Source organism: Entelurus aequoreus, linkage group LG07 (assembly GCF_033978785.1).
Source record: "Entelurus aequoreus isolate RoL-2023_Sb linkage group LG07, RoL_Eaeq_v1.1, whole genome shotgun sequence".
Taxonomy (NCBI): Eukaryota; Metazoa; Chordata; class Actinopteri; order Syngnathiformes; family Syngnathidae; genus Entelurus; species Entelurus aequoreus.
Genome location: NC_084737.1, coordinates 30122568 through 30134087, shown reverse-complemented (window position 1 = coordinate 30134087; position 11520 = coordinate 30122568). Strand labels below are relative to the sequence as shown.

Genomic DNA, 11520 nt, shown 5'->3' with positions numbered 1-11520 from the left:
ACTACTTTATGTATAAAATACTAAACGGTCTAGCTCCATCCTATCTTGCTGATTGTATTGTACCATTTGTCCGGGCCAAAAATCTGCATTCAAGGAACTCTGGCTTATTAGTGATTCCCAGAGCCCCCCAAAAATCTGCGGGCTTTAGAGCGTTTTGTATTCGGGCTCCAGTACTCTGGAATGCCCTACTAATAACAGTTAGAGATGCTACCTCATTAGAAGCATTTAAGTCCCATCTTAAAACTATCTTGTATACTCTAGCATTTAAATAGTCAGACCTTTTTTTAGACTAGTTGATCTGCTGTCTCTCTTTTCTGCTCTGCCCCCCTCTCCTGCGTGGAGAGGTTATCAGGTGACCACAGATCAGCCTCCAAGGATGATACGCTCGCTGTTCAAAGTCAGGACCCAGAATGGACTACTCTTCTTTGCATCAGTTGGTTACGTCTCTGCGATGCTGACTTGTCTCCATTCAAGACGATCCCCTGCTGGCCTCCCTAATGGACTGGACTTTCACGTGAAGTCGGGACCAGGGGTGACCAGTCCTTATGCATCAGTCGGTGATGACTCTGCGCCCGACGTGTCCACTATGGACTGGACTCTAACATTATTAACCGTATCCACCCTGCATTCATTGCACCAATCACCCAGTGGCCCCTTTGAGACATTTGTGATTAAGGGTTATATAAGTAAACTTTGATTAATTGATTGATTGATTTAAGAGCAGACTTTTAGGGTATCTCCTCTCCTTCATGCTGCTTAAATGCCTGCCATTTAGATATGACTTTAACACAGTGGTTCTTTACCTGGGTTCGATCGAACCCTAGGGGTTCGGTGAGTCGGCCTCAGGGGTTCGGCGGAGGTAAAGACACACCCAACTCATCGTGTAAATAAAAACTTCTCCCTATCGGCGTATTGCGTATACGGCAACATCAGAAGTCAGACTGATATGCAGGTGTGTAATTTGTTGTGAGTTTATGCACTGTGTTGGTTTTGTTGTTTGAACAAGGTGATGTTCATGCACGGTTCATTTTGTGCTCCAGTAAAAAACATGGTAACACTTTAGTATGGGAAACATATTCACCATTAATTAGTTGCTTATTAAAATGCAAATTAGTAACATATTGGCTCTTAACTAGTCATTATTAAGTACTTATTAATGCCTTATTCGGCATGGCCTTATTATAAGCCTAACCCTCTAACCCTGGCCCTAACCCTCTAACCTTAACCCTAACCAAATAACTCTAAATTAAGTCTTTGTTACTTAGAATATGTTCCCCTAGTGTCCAAAAAACTCTAAATTAAGTCTTTGTTACTTAGAATATGTTCCCCATACTAAAGTGTTACCAAAAACATATAACTTCATCTTGAATTAAAAAAAAAAAACATTTTATTTTTCACTAAAGAAGGGTTCTGTGAATGCGCATATGAAACTGGTGGGGTTCGGTACCTCCAACAAGGTTAAGAACCACTGCTTTAACATCTTTGGCTAGAGTAATTGACTCATTCTGCTCAAGTTTGCGCCACGCTCGGCAATGTTTTTGATGATTTCTTTCTTTAATTCAATGAATATCGTCCACTCCTTTTCAGCACTGTCCTTGACTTTAACGTTCTTCTTTTCCACGGTTGGTTAACAAAGTTATGTCCGTTTCTAGCTATAAGCTAATGTAGCTAGTAGAACCAAATGTGTTGGGCGGCTCTTATCACGTTCATTGGCTATGCCAACTAATGGCGAGGATACTTGTCACTCAAAAAAAAAGCATAACAATTACCCGAGAGACAGCTCTTATCTCAAAATACTAAAGTGAGGTACCACTTTATCAGATTTTCCCAATATTTAAAAACACATGTCAATTGTCCAAATGCAGGAGCTCCTGAAACAAAAGGTGATCGCCACAATATTGCTGCAATTCTTAAATGGTAAATGTCCTATTTTTGCATAACCTTTTAACTAAAGCTGAAATTCAACACAATTACAGGTTTTTGTTTTGTTTTGTTTCACATAAACTTTGGTGGATTATAAATGACAAAATGATCCAATGTCTGTTATTGTCCATTATTGTATTCTGAACTGTCTGTATTTGGATTTGTAGACAAGGTGAATAAACCAACAATGAGAACAATAATGATGAAATTCTGTAAGTTGTTGCAAAACGTTATCTTGATCTAAACATCTTGAAGTAAACGCAGGCTTTGTTGTAACCTCTGGTAAATTATTTCTCTTTGTTCCTCATTTGCTGTTATTTGTGCGGTGATGTGTGAAAACTGTACATAAAAAAATATTCTCAGAAACAAGACAGTAAGGTTATTTTCTGTGTGTTTTGGAAATTACTAGAATAACAATCCGGCTCCAGTCAAAGATAGTAAAAAATATATATTTCTCAGAAGCAGGTTATTTTGAATAACCACAACAACCTCTGAGTGTATGTGTTTTCAGTATTGTGCTGCACATGAAGAAAAGGCTGACCAGCAAGTGGGAAATCAGAGATGCACAAAACTAATTGAAGCCAACAAACAAAAAAACAAGGAACGTGGGCGTTGACCTGGGAACTGCAGCTATATCCAAAACCAAAATGTGGTCAAAGTAATAACATGGTTGTGGTTGGGGGGTTGAGTCAGGGGCTTGGTGCTAGGAAAGCTGGGAAGTCCTTGCTGGAAGTGCTTGGGAAGTCCCTTTCTTGGTTCCGGGTAGAGGTTCACCTTCCCCGACTTTGTCAGCCGCCTACAGAGTAAAAAGTAATAAAGTGGAATACACGCCCCGATTGTTGACCCTAAAATATTATACCGTCATATTACAGTATAGTAATATGACAGTATACAATACGTGATGTTAAATGTTTTACACATTGTTTAATTAGGCAGAATACAATCACTGTGGTGTAGGCTTTGTAGCTATGAGAAAATATGTGTAAATATAATACATGTACATATTTATATGTACACGGCTTGTAGTCCAGGGTGTACCCCGCCTTCCGCCCGAATGCAGCTGAAATAGGTTTGTCCGAAAGGGACAAGCAGTAGAAAATGGATGGCTGGATGGACTTGTAAGTTCTGGGGCTCACCTATAAAGCTTGCGTAAAATTTGCGTAGGATGATTTACACGCAAAGTATGTGATCTAGGACTGTCAAATTTAATAAGTTAACACATGTGATTGGTCACAAAAAATATAGCATTAATCATGTATTAACGCAGATTAATCACCAAATTTACGATAGTTACCTTATAGTCGTGAGGTTGTTATACGGTCAGTGATCAGGTCAATGCATACGCCAGTGCAAAGACACAAAAGGAGACTGCAACTGGTGGCAAATGTCACTTTAAAATACACCCTGATGGGACTTTATGTAAAACCAGGGTAATTTGCATGTACGGTGATTAACTCTCTTATCGCTTAGTTTATGCCTAAAAGCAAAACATGCTTCATAAAAAACAAGCAGCGGACAACAACCAACGCAGTTGGATTATACCAGGCAGCGGCAATATTGTCTACAAACGTACTACAGATAAGTCAAGCAACGCCTACAGCGACTATGATTAATCGTGATTATTTACAAATTCAAAATGGTGATTCATCTGATTTTTAAAAAATATCATTTGAGAGCACTTATGCAAACCTTCATTGTGATGAATGTAATTGTATTTGTTGTATATACTGTACACTTTTAGTCAGAGTTTCACACATTTTTATAAATGAGACCCAAGGGCTGTGAACAAATGAGCTTAATGTGATTGTACGTAAGCACAATTTGTCATCAGTCATATGGCACTCATTGTAATATTATGTTCAATATAATGTAGTCCTGTCAAGAGATTACCTTTAAAAATCAGATTTCAAGCTTTTGAATTTGGATTAATCACAGGCTGTTACTCACGTGCATGAACTAAATTAATGTAAAAATTAGCCCAATATTTGGACACAAATGCAATTTTATTGTAAGAATGTCATACAGGAACATTCTTTAAATATTTTACTTGAATGTGCTTTATTTACTTTCTTAAAACTTGGTAACAGTTTTATATAAAGTACCATCAAGATGTATTTTAGAGTGACATTTTTCAGTAAGCACACAAGTCAGAGTCTCCTTACTCTACTATGCACTGACTGTCTCAGTTAAGGTATAAGACAAGGATTCTCAAACTGTGGTACACGTACTGCCAAAAAAATCCCTTGAGGAAAAAAAACATAAGTAGAATATTGTAATTAAGTGATGTAACTTGAGCCGTTATACAAGGATTATCAGCCTTCAATGGAAGTCATTAGAATCCGACTACTGTTGGCCGTAGTCAACGCCAAAATAAACAATTAAGACATAAACAGGACCGTCTTTTCTGTCACTGAACACACGTGGGAACAGAATGTTATCCACTTTCTCCGTTTACGTCTGTCCTTTCCCAGCCTCCCTCCCATTCAACATGCAGAACACATGTAAACAAAAACAAACGTTAACTGCACGTAACAATGATGCCTTCATGGCCAAGTGAAACCAAAACATCTGTTAAACATTGAATAAACTACACGTAAAACATAACATAACATAGGACCCAGTCGATTACAAAATAAATAAAATATACATTTTAAAAATATTTTATTTTCCTATATTCAAACATAGTGTTACTTTTTAAACTGTGTGTAATGTTACAGTGGCCAAACATATGAAGTGAAGTGAATTATATTTGTAAAGAGCTTTACATAGTGAAACCCATTATCTACATGTTCAAGTCACATTTAAACTAGTGTGGGTGGCACTGGGAGCAGGTGGGTAAAGTGTCTTGCCCAAAGACACAACGGCAGTGACGAGGATGGCGGAATCCAGGATCAAATCAGGAACACTCAAGTTTCTGGCACGGCCGCTCTACGAACCGAGCCAAGGCGCCCTTTTTTTACATATATTTGTTAAATTAAATATCTTCCTTGTTTTTAATAAACACTCAGGCCTAATGTTCTACTGTATTTTAATGTTGGTCATGGTGGTACTTGGAGAGCCAAATGCTTTCGGAGATGGTAATTGGTTAAAAAAAAGTTTGAGAACCACTGGTATTGGAGAATGTACAGTCAAAGCTAATTGTGCGATGAATATGAGTATGTATACACTACCGTTCAAAAGTTTGGGGTCACATTGAAATGTCCTTATTTTTGAAGGAAAAGCACTGTACTTTTCAATGAAGATAACTTTAAACTAGTCTTAACTTTAAAGAAATACACTCTATACATTGCTAATGTGGTAAATGACTATTCTAGCTGCAAATGTCTGTTTTTTGGTGCAATATCTACACAGGTGTATAGAGGCCCATTTCCAGCAACTATCACTCCAGTGTTCTAATGGTACAATGTCTTTGTTCATTGGCTCAGAAGGCTAATTGATGATTAGAAAACCCTTGTGCAATCATGTTCACACATCTGAAAACAGTTTAGCTCGTTACAGAAGCTACAAAACTGACCTTCCTTTGAGCAGATTGAGTTTCTGGAGCATCACATTTGTGGGGTCAATGAAACGCTCAAAATGGCCAGAAAAAGAGAACTTTCATCTGAGTCTATTCTTGTTGTTAGAAATGAAGGCTATTCCACAAAATTGTTTGGGTGACCCCAAACTTTTGAACGGTAGTGTATTATTAATGCGATTTTTTGGTGATTAGTCACATGAGTTAACACTTTATTTTTGACAACCCATAATATAATTACAGTATAACTTTTTGTTTCAAGATTACCATTATTGTGTTATTTGGCTGGAGATTTACAATATAATAATATAGATTGTATAGCAATGTATCTCTAATGCAGTCTGTTATGTAATAGAACCGCTCTATATTGCATTTGTGGGAGCTGATTAGGGCAATATTTGTTTTGTTTTGATGAAGGATTTTAATGGTTGCTGTGTGAGACATGCTCTCTCACTTGGTGCTTGCTCGCCAGGTGGAGGAACAATGTACTCTTTCTTACCTGTCGTGGGGTGTACATTCCATTTGTACTCAACTAAGTCTCAATCCCACCCCTGCCACGGTGCCACCTCTGACTACAGGTGCTCCATGTAACACATCTACCATACCTTTCGTTCAGGCGGATATGAAAACACAAGGGTCTTGTGCGGTTTGTCCGAGGCAAGAGTTGTTTTGTCATCATACCTCTGTCAAGTCTAATCGTTTGCGTGTTTTTTAAGGGGGATTTGTGAATCTATCTTGAGTGCAGAGTGACTGCATCATTGACAGGGGTGCATGCCAGACTGTTGGTTTGAGGTTTGTCGTGTGGGCAAAAGGGAAATTTGGAGGTTGGAGTGCAAGTGTGCTATTAAGGATGGAAGAAGCGCTTTGCAGAGAGATGGCTTTTGAGTGCTCAGAGCCATCCCATTTATGCAGCTGGTTCCATGTGTAGCTGAGCAGAGAGAGAGAGACAGAAAGTAAATAGCGCCTTCAGGGGGCATGGCAGTTTTTGTGTGTATGTAAAAAAGAAGGAAGGTAAACTAAACAGTTCAGACCAGGACCGTGCTCATCACTTTAAGACTTCACCTGTCGAAGATACAGAGGATGTTGCTCAGGTATGTTGATTCACTAATTTGACACTTTACCAAACTGCGATGTCACATAGTCATTGGAATGTGTGATGATTACTTGTGCACTATTTTAATCACTTGCTGCAAACACAAGTTACATCAATTAATCATGTATTGAATTATTACAATACATATTAGTAGTAATGCAGACAATTACAAAACTAAAGAGAATCAAAAATAGGGTTTAAATGAAGCAATGGCCTACAGAGCACAATGCATTACTTATTAAAATTATTAATGTCAATATAACTATCTGACTGTCAGCATGAATATTTCAAATATTAAACATGTAATGTAAAGTTAACCCAATTACAAATTCCCCAATAGAACACACTACATTTTACATAAAAGTGAAAATCGTTTTAGAATCGGCATTCGGAAGCATTTGATAACATATTCATCATGAAAATCTATAGCGATAACAAAAAATGACAGAGTAAACTTTACCAGGATTTCAAAGCATCTAACAGTGTTTTTTCACAGTAAATTTATGTCATGAACATTTACTGTAACATTAGAAAAATTACAATATCCTTATATTTTGCAGCAATGACCTGTTGAAGTAATGCAATTATTAGTCAGCAATTTGCTGTGAATTTACAATGTTTTTTTTTACAGGGTATCGCACTTAAAAACATGAATTTGTACTGGTTAGTATATCATTTCAAAGTTAATGCAGTTTTGGCTTCAAGTTTTGTCCAACCAGCCTATGCATTTATAGTAGTTTTAAATTGATTACATATAGTTAAAATATTGTTTACAACAAAATGCACAAAAACCTCCAATAGGCCTCCACTAGTCTTGCAGAATGTGCTGTTTCCCTGCAGATTGTCTTATCACTGGGTGGCAAAGCTACATAGCTGATGGGAGGGGTCAACTGAAGTTGTAGTCTTAATATGTTTTAAAAAGCGTTCACTCAAATAAAAGTGTCGAAATCTAGGTTGTGCTAAGACACTGTTTGTTGAAGGCAGGATACTTGACAATAACGGTATGTTTCTTGACAACTTTATGCTTAACAAGGTTGAACAAGTGCAACAAGAAGCGGTCCTAAATGTGTTCAACAGCCAACTACGCTTTCACCCCAACGAGAACCTGCGAGGTAAGGCTTTGGATTTGAAAAACAAAACAAAACAACATATGTATTTTATTGAGTTGAGCATATATTTTTTCATGTTCGAAGGTATCTGGCAGGCTATGTGGTGGAGTGTCCTCTAATTTTCATGGTGGTAGATTTCATGGAGCACAAGACGCAGAGATGGACATGGCCTGGCAGGAACTAATGGCCATACCTGAGCTGCAGGTAACTGTATTTTCATATCCTGTGGCAGTTTATCCTATGGTTTCTTACTTTGCAAAAAACAACAACAACCAAAAAAAATAACATGCGTCTTAGTTAAATAATCAGGCTTAAGGAACTGTTTTTGTTGCTTGTGGTCTTTTGAACACCAGTATTTTTTAGAACTTAACACCTACCTCTATGTTTCCAGTTTAAAGAATATGTACAGCAGGTCATTTTTTAATGGTGATTTCTTTTTTAAGCTGGTAATGACTCAAAAAAGTGACAAACCGCTATACTACTTTGTCTTTGAAAATGTTATGAACAACTATGAATTCAATTTAAATTCATACTTCCAAGATAAAATTGGACAATTTGGACAAAACACAATATTTTCGATGAGTCTAAATGATCCTAACTTCTGGGGAAAATCTAGAGCAGTGATTCTCAGACTTAGTGGTACGCCAGAGAATCACTTAATTAAGTGATCAGTTTTATTTTCCTATATTGAAACACAGTGTTACTGTTCAAACTATGTGTTATGTTACAGTGGCCAAGAATATTAAATATACTTGTGAAATAAATCCGCTGACTTTTTTTTAATGAATACTTAGCCCAACTACGCTACTTTAATGTTGGTTATTATGGTGGTACTCACTCGGAGAGCCAAGTGTTTTCTAAGGTGGTGTTTGATGAAAAAAGTTCGAGAACCACTGATCTAGAGAAAAGATGTCAAACTTGTTTTCATTGAGGGCCAAAATATATGACTATAAATATATAGTTGCCTCATGATAGAATTATAATTGCCTGTGCATTTGTTTTTTTGATATTCATTGATAAATTGCTTTGAAATCATAGGCTAAAGTGACAAGCAGATATTAAGATATCAATTTTTAATAACACAAAAAATACATATTGTTGCATGATCAGGTAATGTTAAAGTTTAGAAGATGTGCAAAGTTAAGCAGTACACGTTTCTCTGTTAAAACTGGTATATAAAATACCTTTATTAAAGATGATGTGCTTTATTGATGCGCATCATTTTCGGGCTTTTGCAGGCCACATCAATGATGTGATGGGACAGATCTGGCCCCCTGGCCTTTAGTTTGACAACCGTGATCTTTCGAGAGCAGTGATTCTCAAACTTGTATGCGGGCTCCATCTAGTGGTACGCCAAAGAATCACTTAAGTGATGTTTTTTCCTATATTAAGACAAAGTGTTACTGTTCCAACTGTAATCTTACAGTGGCCAGAACTAATAAATATACTTGCTAAATATAACTACTGCCTTGTTTTTAATTAACACTTAGGCCTACCACGCTACTTTATTTTAATGTTGGTACCAAGTGTTTTCTGAGGTGATACTTACAAGTTTGAGAACCACTGGTCTAAAGCATTTAAGTGTGGATTTAGAACATAGAATATGCCCGTACTTTGATCAGAATTTTAAAAGGATGCACATGTATTTTGGTAACAGTTTTATAAAATATAATTGGGGAACTTTGGCTTTTCTGATTGGTTGCTTACAGTTATATATCTTGTTTGACACAAAATATAGTTTTTCTCTTGCCTATTGTACTATATCTCCATATTGCAAAGGTGGCTTTGTATGTATCTCTACAGCACTGTTTCATTATATACAGACTAATTTATTTGTCATTGCAGGGCTTGGAGGCACCCGGTGAAAGCACCTATGAAACAACACAATACCCAAGCATTGAGCCAATGGTTCATATAGGTGCATATGAGATGGCCCACTCTGAGCTGCCTCCTCATTCTACATACGAGGGCACAACACACACATACCATGGAGGTTACTCTGAGGACACCTGTTATCGCACAGAGGCGCTGTACGAGCATTCCCGACCTAAGCTCAACCGGAACCTGCCACCTATCTCGTCTCAACCTCATCACTTGCTGACAGCGATCCCTGAAATAAGCTTGTCAGGTACCAGCCGGCCCAATTGCAGCTTACCTCAGGGGTTGGGGGGGCGGCGCACAATGTGGACTTTACATGGACTAAGTTCACAATTTCGAACAGCTGATGATCTGGAGTCAGATTCAGGTTTGTCTCTAGGATCTAGTCCACCATTACCCTCACCTGAAAATCCTGCTGCAGGAGCACCAGGTTACAAGAGTGTGGACATGGCCATTCCATGTGCAGAATCGGAACACATGACTGAACACAAGAGTACACACATCAGCTACATGATGGACTACCAAAGTCAGTCTGACTCATATACACAATCTGGGCCACAGCCTTATTTCACACCACAGCAACATTTAAACCATTCACAACCTAATGCTTTAAAACATCCGACTTTAGGTGACGTACACAACTCTGGAAGGCCCAGCACTGGGAGCCGGCAACATGTCATGAATACACAACCTCCAGGAAGTTTACAAACACCTACAATGAGCAGGGATGAAAGGCGGGCCATGACGTTGAAGATTCCCTTCCCAATCGATAATATCATCAATCTGCCAGTGGACGATTTCAATGAACTCCTGACACAGTACACACTGACTGATGGTCAACTGGCACTGATTAAGGACATCAGGCGGAGGGGCAAGAACAAAGTGGCAGCGCAAAACTGCCGCAAGCGCAAACTGGACAGCATAATTCACCTTGAAAGAGAGTTGGGTGAGCTGCAGGCCACGAGAGAAAACTTGGTCCAGGAGAGGTTTGAGTTCCAACACAGTTTAGCTTTTATTAATCATAACCTCACAGACTTGTATGCTGAAGTCTTTTCTCACCTGAGAGATGAAACTGGACAACCATATTCAATAGATGAGTACTACCTACAGCAAACTCCAGATGGTAAAGTATATCTAGTGCCTCAAACAATGATGCAGAAGAGAGAACATTGCTGATGAATGTACATCAGAAATATTTACTGAAAAATTGTGACTACCTAAATGGACTCCAGTCCTTACAAAAGCTGAGCATTGTGTATTATACAATTCATGTTTTCAAATAAACAAGACACACCTTATAAAAAATAATTTTATTTAAAAAAAATAGTGTAAAATGTTTACCAAAATTCATAAAAACATCTTCAGCACCAATTCAGCTTTCTGTGGAATTCTGCAAAAAACAGAAAATAAATTAATACAATGAATTCCCCCTTACACAAAATGCAGGCATTCGTGACGGCAAACTTGAATATGCACAATTTGGTGTGTAATTCACCGAGGGTCGTTCTGATTGTACCTGATTTATCGGTTTTCAATTAGATGAACTTTGTTCCCCCTGAGCGCATGCTTGACTGTACTACCTGAAAGCAGAAACAAGTCAATAAAAAGGAAATCCTCTACATGCATTTTCATTTAATCATGGCATGCAAATATGTTGACACACTTATGCAATAATTAGGAGGCCGATCGACCAACTCAATGAGATTTTTTTCACAACAAAGTTTTATCATTACTGTGCTACACATCTTACCAGCTACATGGCAAAGTAAGGTGTACTATCAGTAGTTGAGAAGGCTGGTCTTACCTACAGGCAGCATTTAAGCCTTTGGTAGCTGCTGCCTGCTAGCCTCAGGCTTCTGTTCTCACTGTCCCCTGCTTCAATGATCCTGGCGTTGATTCCTACTTCTCTCCCTCAGCTGGCTTCCATGGCTAGCCTCAAAGACTTTGCATGTAAGCTAGCATCCTCCAGATGTTTTGTGCTGCACCCGGAGTTGAGTCTGTAC

At 38.2% G+C, this 11520-nt stretch overlaps 1 protein-coding gene across 2 annotated transcripts; it reads left to right on the top strand.

Annotated features, from left to right (window-relative positions):
- The first annotated feature begins 6394 nt into the window (after positions 1 to 6394).
- On the top strand, positions 6395 to 11159 carry nfe2 (nuclear factor, erythroid 2). 2 transcript variants are annotated; one of them, XM_062053195.1, is made up of 4 exons: positions 6395 to 6528; positions 7564 to 7642; positions 7724 to 7843; positions 9485 to 11159. In XM_062053195.1, the coding sequence occupies exons 2-4, from the start codon at positions 7595 to 7597 to the stop codon at positions 10691 to 10693; spliced, it is 1377 nt and encodes a 458-aa protein (XP_061909179.1). In that variant the 5' UTR covers positions 6395 to 6528; positions 7564 to 7594; the 3' UTR covers positions 10694 to 11159. The 2 variants fall into 2 exon arrangements, with proteins under 2 accessions (XP_061909179.1, XP_061909178.1); XM_062053194.1 differs by lacking the exon at positions 6395 to 6528 and having other exon boundaries at positions 7481 to 7642.
- Positions 11160 to 11520: the final 361 nt, after the last annotated feature.